The 12,277-nt window shown below is 38.6% G+C and overlaps 2 protein-coding genes across 3 annotated transcripts; both read left to right on the plus strand.

Annotated features, from left to right (window-relative positions):
• The first annotated feature begins 62 nt into the window (after window positions 1-62).
• LOC110032831 (pentatricopeptide repeat-containing protein At3g05340) lies at window positions 63-2,099 on the plus strand. Its single transcript, XM_020736596.1, has one exon. It carries the CDS (start codon window positions 115-117, stop codon window positions 2,008-2,010), a length of 1,896 nt encoding a protein of 631 aa, XP_020592255.1. The 5' UTR covers window positions 63-114; the 3' UTR covers window positions 2,011-2,099.
• Window positions 2,100-8,785: 6,686 nt separating this feature from the next.
• On the plus strand, window positions 8,786-11,801 carry LOC110032838 (pentatricopeptide repeat-containing protein At3g62890-like). 2 transcript variants are annotated; one of them, XM_020736608.1, is made up of 2 exons: window positions 8,786-10,146; window positions 11,264-11,801. In XM_020736608.1, the coding sequence occupies exons 1-2, from the start codon at window positions 8,995-8,997 to the stop codon at window positions 11,675-11,677; spliced, it is 1,566 nt and encodes a 521-aa protein (XP_020592267.1). In that variant the 5' UTR covers window positions 8,786-8,994; the 3' UTR covers window positions 11,678-11,801. The 2 variants fall into 2 exon arrangements, with proteins under 2 accessions (XP_020592267.1, XP_020592275.1); XM_020736616.1 differs by lacking the exon at window positions 11,264-11,801 and adding an exon at window positions 10,619-10,691 and having other exon boundaries at window positions 8,786-10,579.
• Window positions 11,802-12,277: the final 476 nt, after the last annotated feature.

The following is a 12,277-nucleotide window of genomic DNA, read 5'->3' on the forward strand; positions in this document are numbered from 1 at the left end:
TAAAGTGCTAATTTTGTAAATAATAAAAATTTAGTGTTATACATGTAATTATCTTATTTTTTTTGGGGTTTGGGGTTAGGCTTTCAAGGACTACCGACAACATGGCAACTAGCAATGAGAAATGCCACTTCCCATCTCTCAGGCTATGGTGAGCTGAGTTCCCTTCTCTCCATCTGTGGCAGAGAGAAACGCCATCGTTTTGGTTCCTCTGTGCACGCCGCCATCATCAAGAACACCAATCGCTTCGGCTTCAATAACCTCACCGATCCGAGAAATGTTTTCGTCGTGTGGAATTCTCTCATTGCGATGTACTCCAAGTGCGGCCGACTGCAGGAAGCAGCTAAGGTGTTTGACGATATGCCTCTTAAGGATACTATCTCCTGGAATTCGATAATTTCAGGCTGCTTCATTTGGGAGCAGTTCTCAAAGGGTTTCGAATACTTCAAAAGAATGCTTATTTTGAAAAAATGTTGGTATGATCAGGCGACGCTGACAAGTATTATTTCGATCTGTACCAACCCTGAACTTTTGTATGCTTGTTCTATGATCCATTCATTGATTATTTCAAGCGGATATGGGAGTGTAGTTCAGGTTGGAAATGCTCTGATCAGCGGTTACTTCCGATGCTGCAGTCCCCTCTCAGCAAAGAATGTTTTTGATTCCATGGTTGAAAGGAATGTGATAACATGGACGGCAATGGTATCAGGGCTTGCCCAGTGCCAGTTATTCAATGAAAGTTTACTTTTTTTTCGAGAAATTATGAGAATTGAAGATGCCAACTCTATGACTTACACAAGTTCTCTCTTTGCTTGTTCTGGGATGCGACTTCTCAGGGAAGGACAGCAGATTCATGGATGCGTTGAAAAGTCTGGTTTTATGTCGGATTTGCATGTTAAGAGCGCTCTAATGGACATGTACTCCAAGTGCGGCATGATAGAAGACACAATCCAGGTATTTCATTCCTGTGTTAACCCTGACGAGGTTTTCTCAACTGTGATGCTCGTCGGTTTCGCGCAGAATGGGATGGAAGAGAGAGCTTTCGAAATGTTTTCCGAATTGGTACGCAAAAGCTTTGAGATTGACGAAAACATGGTGTCGGCTGTTCTCGGAGGCTTTGGGTCTGCCTCTACGCCATTTGCGTTAGCTCTAGGGAAGCAAATCCATTCTTTAGTCATCAAAAAATGTTTTTTCTTCAACGTATATGTCTGCAATGGACTCATCAACATGTATTCGAAGTGTGGTGAGCTGAAAGACTCCATCGAACTGTTCAATCTAATGCCATATAAGAATTCAGTTTCCTGGAATTCAATGATAGCTGCGTTTGGCCGCCATGGCTATGGAACAGATGCACTCCAGCTTTATGAGGAAATGCTGTTAAACAGTATTGAGCCTACTGATGTCACTTTTCTTTCGTTGCTGCATGCTTGTAGTCACGTGGGATCTGTTGAGAAGGGTGTTGAGCTATTGCGTTCAATGATTTCACGCCATGGGATTACTCCACGGGTGGAGCATTATGTTTGTATTGTGGACATGTTAGGCCGTGCAGGGCAATTATATGAAGCAAGAAGTTTAATAGAGGAGTTAAATGTGGAGTCCAGTGGTCTTCTCTGGCAGGCTTTCATTGGTGCTTGTGGCATTCATGGTAATTTAGAAATGGGAAGATATGCGGCGGAGAAATTGGTCATGATTACACCAGACTGCACTTCGGCGTATGTGTTGTTGTCCAATATATATTCAGCAGAAGGTAGATGGGAAGATAGAGCTAGAATTATAAGGAAGATGAAGGAGAAGGGAGTGAAGAAGGAGATTGGTGTGAGCTGGATTGAATTGGGGAAGAAGTTTCATAGCTTTGTGGTTGATGATGATCTACATCCTCACTCAGAGAGCATCTATGGGGTACTGAGTGAGTTGATTGCACTCATAAGAGATGAAGAAAATATGCTAGATGAGAGGTTAATATTGAATGAATTGGAGATCCAAGGTAATAACACATTAATCCTTTCACATTGATGAAATGCACTTTGAGGTTGTTGGTTGAAGGCATTATGAGCGTGTTGCTTTATTTTTTCTGCACATCCCAACTTTTTTTTATGCTTTATTTGAAGAAAAAGAAATGCAGAATAAAATTTTGAAGAATTTGAAATATACAATAACTTTAGTTTTCCCTACACCTGGAAATCGTCTAAATTGGGTGATTTTCAAATCTCATGCTGCAGTTGCTTGCGTTTTTTGTCACCCATTATTGTCATCCGCCGCCACTACTCTCCATTGTCACCCACCATTGTCACCCTTGTTGCCCACCACTAGCATCATGTTGTTGCCGCCTATTGTATTTCTATGCATTTGAAAAATATTTGAATGCATGTGATTGGCATTCAATGAAGTAACTCATTTATTTCTAAAATGCACGAATTTCAATGCCTTTGAGTTTCCCTTTCCTTTCCCTCTTCAGTGAATTGTTAGGAATTACAGTCAAATTGTGTATGCTTCTCTCTTTGACCACTTCTCTCAATTCACATTCGAGTATCTAATTACTTAAGTTATTAGATGATAGATAATTTGGACAAGCCCATGTAGTGTTACCTAATAGGCTTCAAGATAGTATATATGTGAGACAAGACTAAAGGTGCTAGGGCTGAGGATCCTGGTCTGGCTTTTCATTCATCCAACAATGACAATACATCCTTTTGTTTTTACTTTAATGATAGGTGCTACATTCTTTAGATGATAGATAATTTGGACAAGCCCATGTAGTGATACCTAATAGGCTTCAAGATAGTATATATGTGAGCCAAGACTAAAGGTGCTCGGGCTGAGGATCCTGGTCTGGCTTTTCATTCATCCGACAATGACAATACATCCTTTTGTTTTTATTTTAATGATAGGTGCTACATTCCATGAGGTATGTTTGAATCAATAGGTTCATGACATGTTGGGGCTAAACCTCATTGTCAATGGCCCCATCATTAAGGGACTTTTATCTTCTATTTCAATTGTCGTCCTATTAAAGATGAAAGTATGCCAGCCACAAAGTTTATTGTGCAAAGCAAACCATCCTTTTCATGATCATATTCTCATTCACAAATATTAACAAAAGAAGTCATGTAACATTCACGCATTAACAAGGAAAGAACGATGATCATCATGCTAATACATATACAAACATAAACCATTAATATCATGTAACAAGCATTCAAAAAAAAGGAAACAATGATTCATCATATATATATGTATATATATATTTGATGAGTAGTATTTTTAAAAAATTTAAATGACTACAACGCTAATGGATAAATACATTAATGTTGAGTCTGAGACACCTTGATGATATATATATATATATATATATATATTATGAATGGTTCGTTAGTTTTGATTGTATGAGTTAATCAAAGAGCGGAAACCAGTGCTGTCGTTCGTTCCCAAACGTCCAAGAATTGCTTTTCAAAATGAAAAACGCTCAGAAAACTCCCCCAAACGCACTATCAGAAGGGTGGATTTGATATATTGGTAACATCTTTCTTATACACAATCTAAACCTATAATTCAAGAAAATAATAATAATAATAAAACTAATATGATGTCAATTGATTTAAAAAATTAAAATAAATTATTATGTAGATCATATCAAATATAGTACCATAAAGTTGAATGATCTATCATTTCATTATATTTGAATAACAAATGAATAAATAATGAATATAGTTAATTAAGATAAACAAAATTAAAAAAAATAGAAATGAATACAACTTATATATAGTTGTTTGATCAATTTGTTCAACTAATTTGGAAGTACTACGTCCAAAATTAAAACTAACATAATTTTAATCATAATGAAATAAATCGCTAAAATCAATCTTAAAGATATTATTACACACATTAGATCAAACAAATAACCACACAACAACATAACTAATTTTTTAGACTATTTCATAATATTTTTAGAATTTTTGGGTCGTTTTTTCTAAAGACTTTTGATTTGAGAGGAAGCAATAACAAACGAAGCAGGGTGCAAAATAGAAAATTTCAATGGATCGTACTTTACGTTCTAAAGAGTGCAAGTGGAAGATTTTCTTTATAAAAAACAAATTGTATTGCCACTGCAACGAATCACCTAAAATCCTGAAACTATGGCTCTAGAAGAATGAGAAGTGCTGGATCGAACGTCCGTACTTTGACCCATCTTTCACTTTTTTCATTTGTTACATTCAACAATATATTGAATGAAAACTAAATGGTTCTTCTGGCAACACTAACAAAGATTTATGAAAAATCTTCTACTTCAAATAAGATTTTTTAGATGAAAACATTATTTAACATGAAGATTGTGGAAGATAATTCAGTGGTTCAACACAAAAAAATTTAATATTGTAACTAGCTAATTGTGTTATGTGGGGATCAAATTTGATGATGAGGTTAGAGCACGATTGATTCTATCTTCATTATCAAACAACTATATTGGTCATGAAAAGAAGTAATTCTTATGGTAATATGAAGTTGAACTTTAATGACATTGTGGGATGATCCCGAAAATATAGTTATGCAAAATATATAAAGTTGACTCCGTTTTGCAACGATGACAAAAACTTGATGTGTTATTTTATGAATAAGAAATTTAAGCAATTTATGTAGTTCTACGCAAGTATGTTCTACGCAAGTATGCGTATCGTTATCAAGTAATACAAGACTTTCTGTTTAAGCCCCAAATATCAATCCCACAAGGAATGTTTAAATTGAAAATGATAAATTAACTAAGAAATTCACAGCAATAAAATAAAAATACTATCACTAATTACGAATATTTAAGGTACTATCAAAACTAAATTATTAACTACTAGCAAAACTGTAATGCAAAGTTTAAAACAGTGCTACCAAACTATATTTTTGTGATGAAGTTATCAAATATGAAAAATCATATTTCCCACTACAATGAGTTTTTGGTTAAATGAGATGAGATAAATGGTTTAAATCTGTATTGTGCTAAATAGGAAAATTTTTAATGCTTTACCCTGATTCAATGTTATAGATAATCATTGGCTAACGCTCGTTTTAGTTCTTAAACACTAAGACTAAATTGAGGATTTTAGTCTGTCACCCTAAAATCTCCAAATCTACACCCAACAAAGTATATTTCTTTATTTATTTGCACTTAATTCCATGAACGAAACACTCCTCCATGGAATTAAATGTGATTCTCACTATGTTGTAGAACTCACTCAATTTCCCGGATCATACGTTTCACAACAGATTTTAGCATTTCAATTGGTCAGATCGAAAAGTAAATTAAGAACGAAGTGAAAAAACCATCACAATTTATTTTATATTTTAAAATTGGCACATTCAAATTATCTCTTCATTTCGTCATATCTCAGAGTAGGGATAAAGATAAAGAAAACTACTTAGACTGCATGAGAAAGATATAACTAAACACAAATTTCATATATAAAAGAAAGTTCATCCAAGAATAATAAACAAACAACATTTATCTATAATTCTTTCTCAAAGAAAATCATTTGCAGCCTCTCTTGAACTCTTTCTCTCTTTACAAGACTCTTGATTCTCTCTTAGAAGATGTAAGGAAGAAGAAATGTATTACTTCTCTTCCTCTCTCACAACTCTTAGAAAAGAATTCACACTTAAACTCACCACAAAACTCAAAACTCTAAGGAACTAAATGACTGATGGGCTCAAAGTGGTTGGAAGGGGGGGAGAGAGATTTTTCTGATCAATTTTCACTCTAAATAGAGCCTAATATCTGTTTTCCAATAGGTGCATCCAAAAACTCTTAAAAAAACGTCCAAATTCGTCGAATCTTCTAGAAATTGGTCTTGCACCGACATTGATGTCGTCTGCACCAGTGGCCCGTGAATTAATTCATTGCTCTCTATCAAATGGCAGCGCCGTCGGCGCTAAGGAAATGTTGGACTCCATTCTGTAGGTTTGCGTAGTCGTCGTCCACCCTGGCGCCGTCGATACTGAGTATTTCTTCCAAACTTTATTTTGACTCCAGATTCATTCTTTTTGCTTACTTTTTTGCTTCAAGTCCTAAAGATCAGCAACCTGCAATAAAACATGAAAAATATTTTCCTTTAAAGCACAATAATAACCAAAAATGAATATAAAATATATGTCTAAAAATGCATATATTTTTTGTGCATCATGTGGTTAGTGTTAAATGAGGAAGTTCACAAAAAGACGGTGAATGATAAATCTTCAGGTTCTGTGTTGATTATTTAAAAGAGGGGAATGAATATGGACAAGAATACAGATGGAGACATTAAAGTATAGAAGATGAAAGTCCATGTTAGGTAGAGGAAATGCTGGAACTACAAAAAGAAATGACTTTCAAGAGAGACTGAAAAGATTCAAAGAATAAGGGTGGTACAAGAAAGAAATCACTCTACAAATGTCTCCATAGGTAAAATACAAGGCGACTCCCTGATTTTATCAACTTAACACTGAATCTTGGATAATAGATTCCAGTGTCTTTTCATGCATTTCACAACAAAGGGGTGTTTAAAAATTACACTCAAAGTGGTTTAGAGCATGTTTATTTGGAAGACTACGAGGCCTGCAGTATTGTGAGAAATGGTGATATGGATGCCAAGTTGTTAAATAGAACATACTAGAAGCTTACTGAAATTAGATATATTCTAAGTCTGAAGCGCAATTTGATATGAGTGAGCTAGCTGGCAAAGTCAGGGTATGTGACTACTTTCACAGGTGATTCATGAAGGATGACCAGAGGAGACAATGGTGATAACTTGGGGCAAATTTGAAGGCACTTTTTACACGATCAATGGGATGGCAAAACCCGTTGATGTGACTGGAACCAAGGTGGATGCATGTTTTTGGCATCGTAAGTTTAGTCATGTGAGCGATAAACATATGAAGTTCCTACTTTTTAAAAATAAATTTAAGGGTTTGAAATCAACAGATTTGGATTTTTGTGAAGATGATATATATGACAAACATAAGAAAGTTTTTTTCTTGAATGGTGGGTCAATGAAGTCAAAGAAATTGGAGTTAGTGCATACTAGCATATGGGGTCACACTCTAGTTTAGTCCATTATAGGTTCACACTAGTTTGTCACATTCATCAACGATCACACCATAAAGTAATGTGTTTACTTCTTAAAATAAAGATTTGTTATATTTGTAGTGTTAAGAAGTGGAAGACCATGATAGAAAATGAGACAAGCTTGAAGTTGAAGTATCTCAAATCAAATAATGGGGACGAGTATCGTAATCAGAGGTTCAAGAATTACTATGGTTAAGAGGTGATCATACATGAGTTAATTTTTCCAAGATCTCCACGGTATAGTAGAGTAGCTAAGAGAAAGAACATAACCAACATGAAACATGTCATGAGTATGAGGTTGCATGCAGACTTGCCAAGAGTTTTCACATTTTTTACTGTAGATATTGAATACATGATTTTATGACATAACTGGGCAAAAAGAAGGGGATTGGAAAGCTTCAATGTGACAGTACGAGTGTTATTTATATTATTAAGAACACTACTTTTCATTTTAGGATGAAACATACTTAGTTGAGGCATCACTTTATTCGCTCTTCTAAAAGATGGGCAATTATTCTTGGAGAAGATGCACACAACTAAAAATCCTGCAGACATGTTGACTAAGGTGGTGACTATCGAGGAATTGAAGCTTTACTTAGCTTCGGTTCGAGTTCATTTTCATATCAGTGGTGAATCATACTACAAAACGAGACTATGAAGATGGTGCAAAAATTGGTACATTTCTAGAGGATATGTGTTGTGTTATTAGTCTCGAAGTGAGAGATTGTTGAGTCATGAAGCCTGAGTAGCACCCGGAGCCACAAAGGAAGGAGCATTCCAATGGCCAGTCAAACCGCATACTTACGCCAAATCAGTATAACCACGCCGATCTGAAGTTACGAGGCAATGTAACTATGTTGTTGGGACGGTTTCTTTGATTATGTTCTTAAGGCTTTGAATCAAAGCAAAGGGTGCGTGAACAAAATATTTTGTGCAGAACTCTGGATGGAGCTTTGAGTGTTAAAGGTTTAGAGTTTAGATTTCATCTGTGATTTCTCTTATACAATCAAGAGAGGATTTGAACCGAAGTTTTGTAAGTTTCAATGATTACAAAGAGAAAATTTGAGTGGCTTAATTTCCATACTTCTATCTCGTCCATATTGAGATTTCAGTGTGGCGTGGCTTCGTGATTTTTTCCCATTTTTAAAATTTTCTACATAAATATTGGTGTGTTTTTTAGAAAATTACTTTGTTATGCATTTCAATTCAAATTTTCATTCGAAATTTCCTAAATCAGTGTGATCTTTTTTCCCGCAACGTAATTTTGATTGCTAATTGATTGAAGCTCCAGCAATGTAATCCATCCCAACACTCTCACTAATCTTATTTGCTATATTCTGACATGAACTTAAAAACAATATTATCTCTATTGCATTATCTTCAGATGACACTGCATTTCTCCTTCAATCATTTGTGCAATTCATCATATCACATCACTCGACTTATCTGGCCCAAACTTGAAGTTCACCATAAGGCCGACTCATTCTTCAATCATTTGTGCAATTCATCATATCACATCACATCACTCGACTTATCTGACCCAAACTTGAAGTTCACCATAAGGCCGACTCATTCTTAGAGCCAGTAGACTCTTATCCAACAGAGCGATTAGGATGACAAGATGATCCGAGGCGAGATTGATTGCTAAATCTATCCCTAATCTACCTTGTGGGAGGACATTCATCAAATAACCTGCACTTTGATGGTGCATGTGTGGTTACCCCAGTTCCTCCATTTGTACTTGGCAGATCATACTAAAAACTTTCATCGATGGCATTGGCTTAACATAATCATTTTATTTGAAATAAAAAATGAAAAATTATGTGGCATGTTTGTAAATCTTTCAAAATAATCATCGTCATAATAATGGAATGCAACTTTAGCATAGCACCTGGAAGTGCAACATTGTGTTCATGGTGATGGGGTCCACCCACCCAAGCCTTCACCTCTGCCATCCAACCCCAGACATCTTCACCTGGAACTCTCTCCTCCGCTCCCACCCCAACCCCATCTCCCTCTACCCTCGCATCCTCCGCCATTGCACTCGCCCCGACTCCTTCACCTTCCCCCTCCTACTCTCCTCCCTCTCCCTAACCTCTCCCCATCTTCTCCCCTCCCTCCTCCCCCAACTCCACTCCCACATCCTCCACCATGGCCTCTTCCACCATCCCCACGTCCTCTCCTCTCTCATTTCCTCCTACTCCTCCCTCCCCTCTCACCTCCCCCTCTTTCTCTCCCTCCCTCTCCCCCTCCACGACCTCCCCACCTCCAACTCCCTCCTCTCCTCCCTCCTACGCGCCCGCCACCTCCTCCTTGCCCGCAACCTGTTCCACCAAATGCCCCGCCGAAACGTCATCTCCTGGTCCTCCATCATCCACGGCCATGCCAATCTCGGCCATCCCCTCGTCGCCCTCTCTCTGTTTAACGACATGCTCGCCGATCCCCGTGCCCCTTCTCCAAACCATTTCACCCTCTCCTCCGTTCTCGCCGCCTGCGCTCGCTTAGGCGCCCTCCACCACGGCCTTTGGGCGCACGCGTTCATCTCCCGTTGCGGCCTCGCCATCAACGCCATCCTCGCGACCTCCCTCATCGACATGTACGCCAAATGTGGCCACCTCCAACGCGCGCGCAAGGTGTTCGACGATTTGCCCCATCAACTTCGCGACGCCACTGCATGGACTGCTATGATATCAGGTCTCGCCGTGCACGGTCTTGCCGAAGATGCCCTCTCCATGTTTCGCGACATGGTACGAAGCCCCAGCTTGAAACCAAATTCCGTCACATTGCTCGCCGTTCTCCAGGCATGCGTCCATGGCGGGCGGGTCCAAGAGGGCGAGCAGTATTTCGCCGCGATGAGCCCAGATTTCGGCATCGCTCCATCGATTGAACACTTCGGGTGCATGATTGACCTCTACGCTCGCGTCGGGTTGATCGGCCGCGCGTTGTCGACAGTACAATCGATGCCGATGCGTCCCGATGCGCTCATCTGGGGAGCTCTGCTTGGGGGTTCGAAAACCCATGGCGATATTCTAGCATGTGAAGCTGCCATCAAAGGGCTTATCGAGATCGAACCGGGGAATAGCGCCGCGTACCTGCTGCTCTCCAATGTGTACGCCAAGATGGGAAGATGGGAGGAGTTTTATTCAACTAGGAGGCTCATGGAACGCAATGGCGTGAAGAAAACGCCTGGATGCAGCTCCATTGAGGTCGATGGTCGGATCCATGAGTTCTTCTCCGGTTACGTTTCGGATCCGGAGGATGAAGCGTTGTGTCTGATGGTGGAGGAGATGATGGGGAGGCTGAGGGGTGTGGGAACCAGGGAGGTGTTGTTGGATTTGGAAGGGGGAGGAGGAAGGGAAGGAGATGGCGCTATCGGTGCACGGCGAGAAGCTGGCGGTGGCTTTCGGTCTGATGAAGACGAAACAGGGGACGGAGATTATAGTGGTGAAGAACCTGAGGATCTGTGTGGACTGTCATGAGGCGATCAGACTGGTTTCGAGGGTTTACAAAAGATTTTTCTGCGAGGGATTGTAATCGTCTTCATCAGTTCAGGGATCCCATGGCAGCCCTGGCCGCACAGATGTTGTGAATACAAATTTTACATTGTTTCAATTTGCAACGTTAAACAAAGAACATATTTTGAAATTGATTTTCTTTAAATTTTTCATTTTTTTATTTTATTTTCAAAATGAAGAAAACTAGATCTTAATTATCCAATTAATTCAGTATTTGATCTAATTTAATGTTAATTAATAAAAAAAATTAATTTTAAAAATTACTCTTTTTATTTAGAAAAAATTTGAAATTTGATTTTAAATATTAATTGATAAAAAAAACACACGCCTGTAAATGTAATAAAAGCTCAAACCTAAATATAAAAATGTTATGTTTTTTTTTAAGTTGCTCATCAGCTACGCAAAGTGGGATCTCATTGGTCGTCTGCTACGTAAGACGGGGATGACTTTCTTATTGGCCACAACACGAAAGATGATCTTGTTGCTCGTATGATACGCAAGACGATGACTACTTTCTTCTTGGCTGCAACGTGAAGAAAATTCTCGTCGTTTGCCTGCTATGCAAAACAGAGATAACTTTCCTCTTGTCCGCAACGTGAAAGATTATATCGTTGCTCGTATGCTACGCAAAACGTAAACGACTTTCTTCTTCTGAGGGCTTATCGAGATCGAACCGGGGAATAGCGCCGCGTACCTGCTGCTCTCCAATGTGTACGCCAAGATGGGTAGGTGGGAGGAGGTTTACTCAACTAGGAGGCTCATGGAACGCAATGGTGTGAAGAAAACGCCTGGATGCAGCTCCATTGAGGTCGATGGTCGGATCCATGAGTTCTTCTCCGGTTACGTTTCGGATCCGGAGGATGAAGCGTTGTGTCTGATGGTGGAGGAGATGATGGGGAGGCTGAGGGGTGTGGGAACCAGGGAGGTGTTGTTGGATTTGGAAGGGGGAGGAGGAAGGGAAGGAGATGGCGCTATCGGTGCACGGCGAGAAGCTGGCGGTGGCTTTCGGTCTGATGAAGACGAAACAGGGGACGGAGATTATAGTGGTGAAGAACCTGAGGATCTGTGTGGACTGTCATGAGGCGATCAGACTGGTTTCGAGGGTTTACAAAAGATTTTTCTGCGAGGGATTGTAATCGTCTTCATCAGTTCAGGGATCCCATGGCAGCCCTGGCCGCACAGATGTTGTGAATACAAATTTTACATTGTTTCAATTTGCAACGTTAAACAAAGAACATATTTTGAAATTGATTTTCTTTAAATTTTTCATTTTTTTATTTTATTTTCAAAATGAAGAAAACTAGATCTTAATTATCCAATTAATTCAGTATTTGATCTAATTTAATGTTAATTAATAGAAAGAATTAATTTTAAAAATTACTCTTTTTATTTAGAAAAAAAATTGAAATTTGATTTTAAATATTAATTGATAAAAAAAAACACGCCTAACCTGTAAATGTAATAAAAGCTCAAACCTAAATATAAAAATGTTATGTTTTTTTTAAGTTGCTCCTCAGCAAAAATGAAGAATACTTTCATTTTTGCCGCAACGTGAAAGAAAATCTCATTGGTCGTCTGCTATGTAAGACGGGATGACTTTCTTATTGGCCACAACACGAAAGAAGATCTCGTTGCTCGTATGTTACGCAGGGAGTGACGACTTTCTTCTTGGCTGCAATGC

Source organism: Phalaenopsis equestris, unplaced genomic scaffold (assembly GCF_001263595.1).
Source record: "Phalaenopsis equestris unplaced genomic scaffold, ASM126359v1 Scaffold000002, whole genome shotgun sequence".
Lineage (NCBI taxonomy): Eukaryota > Viridiplantae > Streptophyta > Magnoliopsida > Asparagales > Orchidaceae > Phalaenopsis > Phalaenopsis equestris.

What these genes read in the sequence shown, in the direction of transcription:
- LOC110032838 (XM_020736608.1), top strand. Translation starts at nt 8,995, where the DNA reads ATGGTGATGGGGTCCACCCACCCAAGCCTTCACCTCTGCCATCCAACC. An exon ending in CCATCAAAGGGCTTATCGAG is followed by an intron (nt 10,147 to 11,263) that starts ATCGAACCGGGG and finishes GGGCTTATCGAG; the next exon opens with ATCGAACCGGGGAATAGCGC.
- LOC110032831 (XM_020736596.1), top strand. Translation starts at nt 115, where the DNA reads ATGAGAAATGCCACTTCCCATCTCTCAGGCTATGGTGAGCTGAGTTCC.